The sequence below is a fragment of the Spermophilus citellus genome (assembly GCF_964194105.1).
Source record: "Spermophilus citellus genome assembly, chromosome: X".
Classification (NCBI taxonomy): Eukaryota; Metazoa; Chordata; class Mammalia; order Rodentia; family Sciuridae; genus Spermophilus; species Spermophilus citellus.
The window spans coordinates 18,339,078-18,354,843 of record NC_138190.1 but is presented as its reverse complement, the minus strand read 5'-3'; the positions used below and the strand labels follow the sequence as shown (position 1 = coordinate 18,354,843).

Genomic DNA, 15,766 nt, shown 5'->3' with positions numbered 1-15,766 from the left:
TATGGCACATCTTTGAAAATTTGTTGCACTTCTATTAATTAGCAGTTGAGTTGTTTAAAAATGACCCTATATATCTTAATATTTTCTTGATTGTTTTGTTTCATTCCTTTTAGATTTTTTTTTACTCTGTTCCTTTCCTTGAACTCTTTCTTATTCCCTGAATGTTCCTTTTTTTCATAGAGTTCTTTTTTCTTTTAATGTAGTTGCTTCTTGAATTTATTTGATGATACTTAATAACAGGTCTAGTTTTGTTTTGAAGTTCTGTTCCCATGGGGTTTTTTTCATTGCTTGTCTTAGGTTCTAGGCTTTCCTCCAACAATTGGTGATCCTTGGTTGTCAGGTCAGGTTTCAGAATGGGGCAATTGAAATGCTAGTAAGCATGCTTTTGTGTTAAATGGGGCTTGCTGACAGACACTTCTGCCTCAGGGTGAGCTGGACTGGACTCAGGATCAGTTTTAGAAGGGCTTTACTCTCAAGCACTAACCGTGTGCACACACACACACAACTATCTTGGTTGTTAGTAGAAAACCCCTGGCATTTCTTTAGTAATATCCTGCCCCGCTTTAAAAATTTGGCCTGGCTTGAATTCCTGGCCATGGGCAGTTTTGCATTGGGATCGCATAGGGAAAGGAAGGGGTCAATTTGTCCATGTATAAGACTTGCACTTGTCCCCTGTCTTGATTCCTGGGTGTCACTTCCACTCTCCATAGTACATGCCATCTCTGCCTGGGACAGGTCTGCTCCCTCTTTAGCTATAACCCTTCTTCAAGACTTTAAGGCTACTTCTCTTCACTCTTCAGTTTCTGAAAATTGGTTAACACTTTTTTCTTTTGCAGTGCTGGGGATGGAACCTGGGCCTTTGCCTGTGATAGGCAAGTGCTGTACCATTGATCTACACCCCCACTTGATTCTTCTTATCTGCCAGTGGCCTCTCCACACATTTTTCTTCATGATGGATTTTTAAATTTGTGTTTTATTCTTTTACTGTTATTTTAATGAAGTCTCAGGAAGAAGAGGAAGGGAACAATTGTGTTTATTATTTAAATAGGAAGCCAGTTTGCTGTTAGAAAAACATAAACCTTGGAAACCAGAATTCTGATTTGTTTGTTTGATTTCAAAATAATGTTTTTCTGCTTCCTTAGAAATGGTGGTTCTCTTGAAAACATTTGCTGAGTGGTAGAAGCCAATAACAAAGGAACATATGATTCCATTTATATGAAATATTCAGAGTAGGCAAATCCATAGATATAGAAAGTAGATTATTGGTGGCCTAGGGCTGGCGGGGGTGGGGGGGGGTGGGGGGGTGGAGGGGAATTGGGAAGTGGCTGCCAATGGATATTGGTGGGTTTCTCTTTCTCTTTCTTTCTCTCTCCCCCACCCCTCACCCTTACCTTCTACCTTCCCTTTTTCTCCCTCTCTCCTCTTCCTTTTCTCCTTCTTTCTTTGCCTTCCATTTCTCCCTCCCTCCTTTTCTTTCTCCTTCCTTCCCTTCTTTCTGGAACCCAGGGTCTCCCACATGCCTAGCACATGCTGTACCACTGAGCTACACCCCCAGCCCAAAGGTATGAGTTTCTTTTGAGGATAATAAAATTGTTTTTGATGATGATTATGCAACTCTGTGAACATACTAAAAGCCATTAAATTTTGAACTTTAAATGGGTCAATTTTGTGAATTCTAATAAAGCTGTGGGAAAGGCATGTAAGTACTGTTACTAAATGCATTCTCTGAATTTAAGGTCAAAGCAGTCTTGTTCAGTATTAAATGTATAAGGTAAATTGTAATGGTGAGACAGATAATGAATCATCTGATGGTGTGTACAACCTTTTGTTTATTAGGTTCAAAAATAAAGAAGCTTGTGTATCCACCTGCTTTCATGGGATTAGCTGCCTCTATCTATTACCCACAACAAGCCATTGCATTTGCTCAGGTGAGATAGACCCAGTAAGTTAGGATTCCTTCATTCTTGTGTGTGATATATGGATTTGCTGCTTAATTTTATTTTGTGGTTACAAAAACACCAGATTAAAATTTGGCTGCACGTATAGATGAACTACAACAAATTGAAATGTTTTTCTCCATTGCGTGCCTCAGCACTGGCTCTCTATCTATGATGCCAGTATTCAAATGATGCATGCTAATTTAAACATTAAGCCAAGAAAATGTAAGGCAATATTTCTGTATACTTACACAGAAGTCTAAAGACCCATTCTAAATTGATAATTATGGGTCACTCGGTTCAGATGTATCTGGTCATAACCTCTCTTCAATAGACTTACAGGCACAGGCTGTGCTTTGGCCTCCATATCTCCCTAGTGCCAGCCTCAATTTTCTCACTGGGGACTTGAGGGCATGTGGTCCCTTCTGCTGTTGCTCCTTTCTTGCCCTTCACACCTCAGCTTGATTGTATCCTGGAAGGAGGTAGATCACAGTGGTAGACAACATGGGTAAACTAAACCATTCTCCAAGGGTGGTTCCTGGACCAGCAGCATTAGCATCCCCTGGGAATTTGTTAGAGATGGAGATTCTCAGGCCCCAACACAGATGAACTGAATCAGACACTCTGAGGATAAAGGCCAGGCTTAGGAGGTATTGTTCGGAGAATGGAATTCTAAACATAGGAGTCCCTAGGAAAACTGGTAAGAGTAAAGCAGGCTGTAGGTTTTTAGGTCCTGAACAGATTATGGAGATAGGGACCCAGTTGCCAGAACTGCCATATCACAAGGAGACTAAGTCCCAGAAGAGGACAAGAGTGCAGTCACCAGTATTAGGCTCTGAGCTAGATAGGTTGATAATGAACTCCCTGGATTCTGCATGACAAATTCCTGGATGGGACTGTAGTTGTAGGTGGGATTCCAGTAGCCCCCAGCTGTGAGAAATTGATGGCTTTGGAAGGGCCAGTAAGATCTTCCGGGCATAGGTTTGATATTGTTTATAAGGTCCTGGAGGCAGTAGGTAATGTTCTTGTCCCTGCTCCAGTCCCAGCTCAGGAACAGGGAGTGACTTCTGATTGCCTTAGATTTAAAAGAATGATTAAACATCATCTCAGTCTATTATGATTTAAATAGTAAATGGCTGGGTTGGGGAAAGAGGCTGGGCTGCTGATTGAGAAGTAGATATAGCTGCCCCCAGAGTGGAGGTCTTTTTTTTGTCTTAATGTGTCACAGCATGTTGCAAAACATCTTTTACATCCTACCAAGATAGTAGGATGTAAATCTGAGTTGATTCTTATTATTTTTAAAGTCAGTGGGAAGTAGTTTTGTCTTTTTTTTTTGTACCTAAAATGAACCTGAACAAAACAATTAATTTGGGTTGGGAATATACCTCAATTGGTAGAGTGCTTGCCTCACATGCACAAGGCTCTGGGCTCAATCATCAGCACCACAAATAAATAAGTAAAAATAAGTCACAATATTCTTTAAATTTTTTTATATTAACTTTATTTTCACTAGATATAAAACTTTATGGGGCTGGGGTTGTGGCTCAGTGGTAGAGCGCTTGCCTAGCATGTGTGAGGCACTGGGTTTGATCCTCAGCACCACTTAAAAATAAATAAAATAAAGGTCCATCAACACCTAATAAAAAATTTTTTAAAAATTATGGATCTGGGGCTGGGGATGTGGCTCAAGCGGTAGCGCGCTCGCCTGGCATACGTGCGACCCGGGTTCGATCCTCAGCACCACATACCAACAAAGATGTTGTGTCCGCCGAGAACTAAAAAAAATAAATAAAGAAATATTAAAATTCTCTAAAAAAAAAAATTATGGATCTGTTGGAATGATGAAAATATTCTGGAAATGGAGATTGGTTGTGGTTGTACAACATTGCACATAAACTTACTGTCACTGAATTGTACACATAAAAATGGTTACAGTGATCAACTTTGTGTTGCAAATATGTTTGGTGACTTGTTTGGTTGTAATGTACTAGGCAGGGTGCTAGATGGGATACATAGACACCTTTTTGCATGCGATTTTCAGAAATTTTCAATATTAACAGTGGTCTCTTATTTTTTTCTCTGAAGTTTCAAAAGTTTAGGATATATTCATTTTGTGGGCTGGGATGTGACTCAGTGGTAATGTATTTACCTCACATGCATGAGGCCCTGAGTTCCATTCCTAGTACCACAAAAATATATATACCTGCAATTTACAGCAAATTATTTTAAAAGATAACTTATACAATCAGACTATTTTTATTTTTTATTTTTATTTTTAGTTGTAGATGGATACAATAACTTTGTTTTATTTATTTATTTTTATGTGGTGCTGAGGATCAAACCCAGGGCCTCAATACATGCCAGGCAAGGCCTCTAAAACTGAGCCACAACCCCAGCCCCAGACTACTTTTCTTCCTATGCTATCATTCTTACCTTTTTGTTTTAATTTTTTCCTCTTATTTCTTTGTTTTTATTTTTTCATTCTTACTCTTTACTTGCTTATGTTACTCAGTTTTAATGTGTATGTCCTAAGATTTCCTGTAGTGGTCATGTGCTTAAATGCAGTTCTTCCTGAAAACAGGGAATTCTCTTCCTTGCCAGTTATGTATGGAATAGCAACAGATCTTTTCCATTTCATTTCAAGGTCACTGGAGAGAAGTTCTATGACTGGGGTTTACGAGGATACATAGTCATAGAAGATTTGTGGAAGGAGAACTTTCAGAAGGTGAGAAACATCATTTTTATTATCTTTCTTTTGGTTTAAATATGTGGTTTCTCTATGGTTTTGTAAAATACTTGATAACCCTGTTGTTTTACTTGCTTTTTCTGTTTGTTTTTAGTTGCATCTCCAGCTCGGACTTTTTAGTGGAGAAGCAATACAATTTCTGAGCACTTAGTTATTATCAGCAGGACCAAATCAATGGTGACCATAAAATGCATTCCACTGCAGCCTTAGACCCTAATTTCCACTCTAATCTATTTATTGTTGCTCAAAGTGTAGCACCTTATCCTAAAGTCTTATCAAAATTGGATTCAGAGCTGCATTGTGATACACACCTTTAATTTCAGGAGGCTGAGGCAGAAGGATCTTGAGTTTGAGGCCTGCTTGGGTAATTTAATGAGACCCTGTCTTAAAATAAAATCTTAAAAAGCTAGGGATTTAGCCAAGTAATAGAATCTTGCCTAGCATGTGTGAGGCCCTAGTTTCAATCCATAGTACTGAAGAAAAAAAAGAAAGAAAAAATAATTTGAAAAAAAAATGAATTCAAAGGGAATACACTGTGCTCCCCAAAAAGACATAATTGAAATCCCCGCCTTTTTTTTTAAACTTATCATAAACTCTGTTCTTTCCTTTGTCCGTACTGTGTCTTTTCATCACCCAGCTAAGGGTGTGAGCCATGGTGTGTTAGGGACTAGCCACCAGCTACAGGCCACATTCTTTGTGCCATCTGGTAGATGAACAGCAGAAGGAAGGGTTGTATAATCATAAGGATATGTTACCTCTTATCTCTCCTAGCAGTTACATAGCTAGAATGTGGCCTGTGTTTGCTAGTATGTTCTCCCTTTCTCCTGTTAAAGAAGAATGAGTACACAACAAGGTATCATGTTTCCTCTAAGCATTCAGAGGCACAGCTAGCCAGCTAAGGGAGAATTAGGGTTCTTTCTTTTCTTTTTTCTTTCTTTCTTTTTTTTTTTTTTTTGGCAGTACTGGGGATGGAACCCAGGGCTTAATGTTGGCTAGGGAAGTGCTCTACCACTAAGCTACCTCACCATCTCTTTTTAAATATTTGTTTTGATAACAGAGTCTTGCTAAATTGCCCATGGCAGCCTCAAATTTACAGTTTTCCTGCCTCAGCCTCCCAAGTAACTGGGATTATAGGCCTGCACCACCATACCTAGCAGAATTAGGGTTCTTTTTTAAAAATAGTTTTTGGTTGTAGATGAACACAATACTTTTATTTTTATGTGATGCTCAGTGCTTGACATGTGCTAGGCAAGTGCTCTACTATTTAGCCACCTCCCCAGCCCAGAATTAGGGTTCTTTTATTAACATATCTTCTGCATCTTAGATTAAAGAAAATTCATTTAGATTCCAATGATTTGAAATGAAAATACTCTTAAAAATATATGGGACTAGGAGTGTAGTTCAGTAGTAGAGTACTTGCCTACCACGAGGCCCTGAGTTTGATCCCCAGCACTGAAGAAAGAAAACAAAAAAAGTATATATGTTATATAAGTGGCATGGGGATGTAGATCAGTGATAAAAGCACATGTTTAACATGTGCAAAGATTGAATCCCTAGCACAGCTGTCTCAAAGTTCAGAATTTTGAGCTAGAACGTGCAAAGTAACATTACAGAGCAAATTATAGACTAAGCTCAGTGGCATACACCTATAATCCTAGCTACTTGAGAGGCTAAGGCAGGAGGATCACAAGTTCAAGGCCAGCCTGGGCAATTTATTGAGACCCGTTCTCAAAATAAAATAATAATAAAAAAAGGACTGGAGATATAACTCAGAGGCAGAACACTCCTGGGTTCACATACACATACACATATACAAATAAAAGTAAATTACAGCATTCATTGTATACGTAAATCATCTTCCAGTGAACTTTTTTTTTTTTTTTTTTTTTTTTTTTTTTTTTTGGTAGCAGGGATTGAATCCAGAGGCACTTAACCACAGAGCCAATATCCTCAGCCCTTTTTATTTTGAGACAGGGTTTCACTAAGTTGCCTAGGGCCTTGCTAAATTGCTGAAGCTGACCTCAAACTTGCCATCCTCCTGCTTCAGCCTCCAGAGTCATTGGGATTACAGGTGTACATCACCATACCCAGCCCAGTGAAGTCTTAAGATTAATTAAGATTAATTTTTACACTGGTAGTTTGTAAAAGAATGAGTCTCTCCCACCCCCCCCCCTTTTTTTGAACTGTGGGTTGAACCCAGGTGTACTTAACCACTCAGCTACATCCCTATTCCCTTTTATTTTTATTTTAATTTATGTTTGTTTTGGTATCAGATTGAACCCAGGGGTGCTCAGCTACTGAGCTACATCTCCAGACCTTTTATTTTGAAACTGGATCTTGCCGTTGCTTGGGGCCTCATTGAGTTGCTGAGGCTGGCTTTGAACTTGTGATCCTTCTGCCTCAGCCTCCTGAGTCACTTGGACACACACTCAGCCAAATGAAATCCCAAGATTAATTTTTACATTGGTGGTTTCTAAAGGAATGAGGCCTTCTTGAGCCTTTTTTAAGCTAGCTCTCGAGTAGGAAGTTCTATATTAGTATCAAGTGTACTCTGGCAATCCCTTTTAAAAAATAAACACAGTTTTATTTTCATTTCTCTGACATTTTCTTTGGATACTTTCTTTCCTATTTAAAAAAAAATTCATTAACAAGTCCACACCAGATATTTTTATGGGAAAGGAAATAAAATATCAGGAAAACTATCCACAGCCCTAGAAAGAAATGTGGAAAGTGAGACTAAATCAGTCTCAATTCCTAGTGCTGGCTGTGGTGTGACCGTAGACTATGACACACCAAAGCCAGAGGGGATCCCCCAGGAGCCTCTAAGCCTCACTGTAGTGCCTGCAGCTGTGCACGCACATCAAGGCTAAAGTGAGGGCATCTTGCAAGCAGCTTTCTCTGACTGCTGGGAGAATTCAGCCAGTGCTGGCAGGATTGTGGTTGGAACACAAATTAAACAGGCCAGCATTATGTGGTGATTAATGCTACTCAGATTTCTATGCAAGTCTGCTGGGAGTGGGGTGGTAAAGATTTCTAATTAGCTCAAGATTGGTGTGCATTTTTTTCTTTCCAGTCTTTTCTACCTTTGTCCTCTTCAGAGTCTATGAGAACTTAAAATGTTGTCCTATTTGTTTACCCTGAAGGCATAATTTTCCTGACAGTTGTTTGTTCTCAGTAGAAGGCAATAAAATTTATGTTGAATGGCTTGTTAAACATTTACAAGTTTGAAATGAAAAATATCAGAAAGCCCTAAGAATCGATATACGTAGGTTTTAGAAATTATTTGATAAGGAAGTACCTTTGGGGTTTGGTGACATATCCCCGCCCCCAGTGCCTTGTTGGGTTTCATAGATTTCATGGCTTTTTTGTTTTGTTAATGAGAACAAAGATTCAAATTCCCCTGGCACAGGAATATTTGGAGGCCCTGGGCAGAGTACATTTTCTTCATAGAATATCAAGTAATTTAAAAGTGTGTGTGTGTGTGTGTGTGTGTGTGTGTGTGTGTGTGTATAATCTATAATCTAGTAAAAGAGATAAAGTGTACAACCAAAATACAAGGCAAAACATGATAAAGTGCCAGTGGAAAGGCTCTTTGAAGGGACTTAGGGGACACTTCATGAGGGGGGACTTTTGTTTGTTTCTTGGCTTGTTTGGAAGTTAGTTTTCAAGTTTAATTATAGTCTCAATGAAGTATTTTCTAATTTATAATTGTTTATTACTCTAATGATATAACAGATATACATCCCTTGGGTTATATGCAAAGAAGCTTGTGGACATTATGTTTAAAACAGGGCCCTAAAATTTTAAATATTATGAATGATGTTTCAGTTCTTAATTGTATTATTTCCCATGTGATCATAGTACTCTCTTTTTTTTAAGTCTCCTTAGCTGCTGAGATTACAGGTGTGAGCCACCATGCCCAGCATGGCTCTATTTATTTTTATTATTTTTAATTTAGATATACTTTAACTGATTACATAAAACATAAAATTGTACATATTAATGGAGTACCATGTGATGTTTTGATACCTGCATATGCTGTATAATGTTTAAATCAGTTTAAACATATCTGTCTCCTCAAGCATTCATCATTTCTTTATGGTAAAAATAATTCAAAATAGTTACTCTACCTTTTAAGAATATATAGTACATTATTATTATCTATAGTTGCCTTACTTTGCAATAGCACATCAGAACTAATTACTCCTAACTGTAACTTAATACCTGTAGACCAACCTTTCCCTCTCTCTCCCTATCCCCTATGCTCCCTAGCCTCCATCTAATTTCAACTTCTATGAGATCAACTTTTTTAGATTCCCATATGAATGAGAATGTGTGCTATTTGTCTTTCTATGCCTGGCTTATTTCACTTGGCACAGTGATAATCTAGTTCCATCCATGCTATTGCAAATGATAAGATTGCATTCTTTTTTTTTGTGATTGAATAGTATTTCATTGTATATATGTATCATATTTTCTTTACCCATTCATCAGTTGACAGGCATTCCACTGCTATGACTACTGCTGCAGTAAACATGGGAGTACAGATATCTCTTGAACATACTTCATTTCCTTTAGCTGTATATCCAGTAATGGGATTCCTGGATCATTTGTTACTTCTATTTTTTATTTTATTTATTTATTTACTTATTTATTTTGGTGCCGGGGATTGAACTCAGGAGCACTTGACTCTCAAGTACCCAAAAACAAGTCTGGCATTATGCTGCTCAGCCCTACTTCCCTTCTAACTGATTCTAAATGTTTGACCTATGTCTTCTGCCAGTAGTTTGGATGAGAATGTCTTTCAGTCTTTCGTTTCAGTCATTGGTCATTTAAGAGATTTCATTTGCTTCAGCTAAAATGGCTTCTGTTCAAACTGTGAAGCAAAGATAGGGGTGTCCAGAAATACTATCATTGTATGGTCTAAGGTTTGGTTTTTTGTTTTCTATTAAAGAATATATAACATGTATACAGGTTAAAATTCAATAATGTAATGACCACACATATGAAAACCATCTATCTACCTTTGAAAATAGGAAATTGCCAATGCCTTCCCAGTCGTCCATGGGCCCCCTCTGTCTTCCCAGGGGCAACAACTATCTGGAATTTTGTAATTTAATTTCCTTGTTTTTCTTTAAACTTTTCTTTTTGTTTAACCACATGTGTATATATTCTAAAACACCATGTTTAGCTTGCTTATCTTTTGCCTTTATAATATAAATGTACCAAATATATGTTTGTGCATGCATATATGTGTGTGTGTGTGTGTGTGTGTGTGTGTGTGTGTGTGTGTGTGGTTTATCTCAAAGGAGCCTTTCTGTATTTATTTGCCTTAACATTCCCTTAACATTATGTTTATGGACTATATATGGCAGTAGTTTGTTCTTTTCTCACTACTGTAACTTACATAGGGTACTGTACACACATAGGATATTTCTGGGAAAATACCCCATGTTGATGGCTAGTTGGGTGACTTTCAACATAATGTTTTTACAACATACAGCTGTGAGCATTTCTGTGCCTACTTTATGATCTGTGAGTTTTTCTAGTCCAGTATTTCTGATTGCTGCTTCCTAGGATGTGCTCATCTTCAGTTTTTCTACATGATGCCAAATGGTTGTTTCCACTTTTTGCCAGTCTGGTGACTTTAAAATAGTTTTTCATTGTGGATGTGTGTGTGTGCACATATGGTATTACTTTATTCCCCAATTTTTATTTTGAAAAAGTTTCAAAACTAGGTCAGTTACAGGACTAGTACAATGAATATGCTGCTCATTTAGATTCACAAATTACCATTTGTTACATTTGCATAGTGCTCTCATACACGTACTATGTATTCTTTTTTGGAACCATTTGAAAGTTAGTTGTAGATATCATTGTATTTTCCACCTATGTGTAATTCAGCATGTACTTCCAAATAACATGAAGAGTTACTTATATAATCACAATACCATTATCATACTCAAGAAAGTTAACATTTTGTTGTTGATATAATATTATCTAATATATAGCTTATATTCAAATTTCCCTTGTTGCCCTGTTACTGTCTAGGGTTCTTGGGTTTGTTGTCTCCATTCAGCAAAGAATTAAAGAACAGGACACAGAGATAGCAAGCGATAGCAACAGACTTCTCTGAAGAGAAGGGGCCTCAGAGCTTGGGGCCCGTAAGAAAAGTTTTGGATTGTTCTTTTTATGGTCTCTCTAATTCCTCTTTTTTTTTTAAATCTTCTCTCCTGTCCATGCTCTTCTCTCTATTGTTCATTGGTGTTCTACATGTCCACTTGTGTATTTTAGTATATCTATTGTATCGTCCCCTACTTGTGTCCATGAGCACTTTTCACCAACCAGGATGTTGACCTCATTGGAGGATCTTCTTCATGTTTCTTTGGTCTACACCTGCCCTTGACTTCCTCATTCACCATTTTGTCCTGGCTGCCTATATCCTTCTACATTTCCCTCAGCCCCAATAATGGGCTTTTCTAAGCTTTTTAATTTAGGGTAACTAAGTGAATTATTAAAAGGCAGACATCCTTGTAAGCCATTGTCTTAGGCAATAAAAAAAAGGAACTTTGCCAGCCCCCCACAATTCCTCCATGTAGCTCATTCCAGGAAGACCTTTCCTTTCCTCCAAAAATCACTGCTCTCTTGACTTTTATTGTAATAGCTTTGTCTTTGTTTAGGACTTTCTTAGTTAAGTACCCATCCCTGTCACTTTATTCTTGCCCATTAGTTTTTACTTCTATGCCTTTTAATTAACTTCTTTTCTTTTGAGGTCTTCATCTAAAGGTTTTCCTCCTTTTTTAAAATTTTCCTTACAGTTTAACTATTAAAAGAATCTGGTAGCCTGGTGCAGTGACTCAAGCTTATAATCCTAGTGACTTGGGAGGCTGAAGCAGGAGGATCAAAAGTTTAAGGCCAGCCTCAGCAACTTAGCGAGACTTTGTCTGAAAATAAAAAAAAATAAAAAGGGCTGTGGGTATAGCTCAGTGGTAGCATGCCCCTGGTTGAAACTCTAGTACTGCAAAAAACCAAAACAAAAATTCAAAAAAACATAGCATGTTTGGGGCTGGGGTTGTGGCTCAGTGGTAGAGCACTTGCCTTGAGTGTGTGAGGCACTGGGTTCGATTCTCAGCACCATATATAAATAAAAGTTTGTCAACAACTAAAATGAATAAAATAAATAAAATTTTTAAAAAATAGCATGTTTAGCCTATAGAGTTTTTAGCAGTTTGGGTTTTGCTGATTATACACTTAAGGTGCAGTTAACATGCTCTCTATATTTCCTGAAAATGGGCAGCTGCATCATGAGGCTGCTTGAGCTGGTTCATTTCTGATCCTTTGGCAAGGCTGTAGGTTTATGTAGGCACATAAGTCTTGTTTTTGGTTTGCCTTTTTGATAACCCAGTACCAAGACTCATTGAATCATGGGGGTTGGAAAATGTTGATGTTCTACTCTATCATTTTATTTTCACATATTAGCTGTAATATTTTGATAAGGAACCCCTTCCTTCCATCTACTGTTTAGTTGCCCAATTCATAGTTTATATAGGAAAATAGGATAAATACTTGATTTTTTTCTCTTATAAATAATCTGAATTCAAAATAGTGAATCACTTTCCTCTCATCCTCAGAAGGTCACCAATTAGTTTTTTAAGTATCATTATGAATTTGTAGATTTAGAAATATTTGATGATTTTAAATGCTTTGAAATTCTTATCTTTATTAAACTTCAAATTGTCCCATTTTGTAGTGGTAGTTGGCTCTGAGTCCTTTTGAACATGACTCAAATTTTCAGGGATAGTTTCCTCACTACCTGGCATGTCAGAATGTTCCTAATATTTCTCATTGTGGTTTTCATTTACATTTTCTTGGTTACTAATGAGATTGAATATTTTTCCACATATTTCTTAGTTTCTTCTTGAAATGCCTGTTTATGTCTTTTGGCCATTATTTTGTATGGGTTGTTTATCCCTTTCTTATTGACTTATAAGGAATTCTTTATTTTTTCCTAGATATCAATATTTTTGACTACATATTTACAGAGGTTTCCTAAATTTGGGGTTTGTCTTTTCAGTTTTCTTCTGATGATAATCAAAAGTTGTTTTATTGATCTTGTGTATTGTGGTTTCACTCTTTTACTCTAGGAGCTTAAAATAAGCATGGATGTAATACTTATTGATTGTCCATTGCTAATCTGAAAACTTTTCAGAATAGTCTAGCCTAAGATCTGAGTATCAGAGTTGGAGGCTAGTTGTAGGTGTCAGTCCTTAGTATCACAGATGGCTCTTTTGGAGTTGTTTTATAATGAGCTAAAAACAATGCCATGTCTCAGTAAATGTTATACTTTAGTTTGTCACTAGGCTTTTAAACGATGCAACAAATTACTTTCAAATAATTCTGGAATGACTGTTAAAGGCCAACAATAACTAATTATTTAAAGGACAGGAAAACACATACAGATACATAAACCTGTTCCCAGCATGAAAACTGAGCAGAATTTCTAAAGCTGAGCTTTTAATAGTTTTATTCAGTCCTTTGCTAGCTCAGCAGGAAAATGAAAGGGAAGCAACAACCACCACCCTGAGTAAACATGCCCTGCTTTCTCTTCCTCTATTCCAAATTCCTCAGTTCTCTCAACACACTGGACAGTTTAGCTAAAAGTAAGTTATGTGATCTTAAAATATTTGTATTTGAAATAAACCAGACATAGGAGGACAAATACTGCATGATTCCACTATTGTGAGGTATCTAAAATTGTAAGCTCATAGAAACAGATAATAGAATGATATTTACCAGGGCCTGGGGGAGGGAGAAATGGGGAGTTGCTAATAAATGGGTACAATGTTTCAGTCAAACAAGATGAATAAGTTCTAGAGATTGCTATACAACACTGTGCTTTTAGAGGACAATCCTGTATCATACATTTAAAAGTATATTAAGGGCTGGGGATGTAGCTCAGTAGTAGAGTGCTTGCCCAGCATGCATGAGGCCCTGGGTTCAATCTCTAGCACTGCAAAAGAAAAAAAAATCTGTTAAGAGGGTAGATCTCATGTTAAATGTTCTTACCACTATAAAATTTTTTTTAAAAGTAAGGACAAATGGTAGGTTCTCCATAAAGCCAAATTTGTTCTGAATTTGTACCTTTCTTATAAATCTAAATTCTAATAAATAAAAGTACTAGGCCATGATTTTTATATATTTTTAAAAAATATCCTTAGTAAAATAAAAAGCTAGAAAATGTGGGGGGCGGAGGGTAATCATCTCTTGAGTAAAGTATATGCTTTTGGTACCCGAGAAGATTAGCTGGCAGAATGTAACATGGCCTGGTGGCTAAGAGGGTGGACTTGAGCAAAAGTACCAGACTCCCTCTAGGCCTCTACCTCATCCTAGCCTTGAAACCTTGGGAAATTACTTTAGCCCTCTGAGAAATAGGGATAGTGTCTCCTGTGCTGTTTTGAGGATTAAAGGAGTTTATCCAGATGAGGAGCATATAAAATGAATGGACTTTAGCACTTGATATCCATTAATCACCACTTATATACACTGCACAATTTTGCATCTGTCCGAGAAGATAGTCTGTTGGGAGAAACTGGAATCATATGGCTTATACACCTCAGTCAAGAAGCCTTATATAATTGTTTTTGTTTCCTATTGCTTCGGAATAAATGGCTATAAATTTTCAGCCTGAATGTAATACAAATTTATCACTTCAGCTCTGTAGGTCAGAAGTCCAATACTAAATCAAGGTGTCAGCAGGGTCGCATTCCTTTCTGGAGGCCCTAGAGGAGAATTTCCTGCTCATTTATGTTGTTGACAGAATTCAGTTCCTTGCAGCTATAAAACCAAGGTCTGTTTTGCAGGCTGGCAGCCGAGGCTCTCCCAGCTTCTAGAAGCATTGCCTCACAGCCTTCTTCCATTTTTGAGGCTAGCAACAGCAGACCAAGTCCTTTTCAAGCCCCTTCTCTCTGACTCCTTTTTGTGCCTCCTTTGTTAGACCCTACCAACTCTTAAGATTTGAGTGGGCCCACCCAGAGGATTCAAGATAATCTCCCCATTTTTAAGGGCAACTGACTAGCAACCTTAATTCTAAAGCAGCTTCAATTTCCCTTTGTCATGTAAGGTAGTGTGGTCTCAGGTTCTAGAATTAGAGGACACAGACATCTTGCAGAAGTATTGTTCTGCTTACCACATTCCAGTGAACTAGAATTTTGTTTAACAGGTCATTTATCATTACTTTTTGGTTTTTCATTTTTAAAAAAGCGATCCACCACACAGAGTAGCTATGTGGTAGATACTTGACCTGGGTACAGTGCTTTTTGCTCAGGCAGAGTCTATTAATATCCCCATTCTATGAGTGAAGAAACTGCATTTCAGAGGAATTGTTATTGATTGAAAATAACTCAACTGGTGGATGAGGGACTAAAATATTTCAGTAGGCTGCTATGTCTCAAAGATTTGCCTTGCAAACCCTCTTCATATGGCAGTGTATACTAATTAGAAATCAATATTTTGATTTTTTTAAAAAAAGGTTCAGTTTTGTTAACAGAAATTGTTATTCATGTTCATGGATGTAGTAAGAAGATAAATTTAAAAACCAAAACCAGAGGGGCTGGGGTTGTGGCTCAGTAATAGAGTACTTGCCTGGCACATGTGAGGCCCTGGGTTCAATCCCCAGCACCACATAAAAATAAATAAAATAAAGGTATTGTGTCCAACTACAACCAAAAAATAATTTTAAAAACCAAAACCAGGTATGTATTAAAATTATATGGAAAATGAATTATAAAATATTTTAAAACAATTTCTGTCTGAAAATGAAAAAAAAAAACCAAAGATTTGTGGCTTGTGCTAAATCACAAACTGCCGTTTGAAGTCAGAATGTTATTTTCTGTGAGGTCATTGGCAGTCTCTGCCAGGAGAGGTCTGATTTGTAATAGGGTAGGTGGATGGGCCCAATCCTTTTTTAGTAGATATTTGACTCTCATGTTTTATTGTTCTATAAGTAATATATTAACCAAACAAGAAAATTTTCCTAGCAGCAGAGTTGTTTTCCTTAATCAGAAGAATGTTCTGTGTGCTTATT

General features: G+C 37.3%; 1 protein-coding gene across 2 annotated transcripts in view; it reads left to right on the top strand.

Moving 5' to 3' along the window:
• The window catches only part of APOO (apolipoprotein O), a 55,139-nt gene that overhangs the window by 31,922 nt on the left and 7,451 nt on the right, over positions 1-15,766 (top strand). For both annotated transcript variants that reach the window (XM_081277995.1, XM_081277994.1), the window contains exons 6-7: positions 1,837-1,928; positions 4,582-4,662. In XM_081277995.1, the coding sequence (XP_081134121.1) occupies positions 1,837-1,928; positions 4,582-4,662 (173 nt within the window). The remainder of the gene's footprint in view (positions 1-1,836; positions 1,929-4,581; positions 4,663-15,766) is intronic.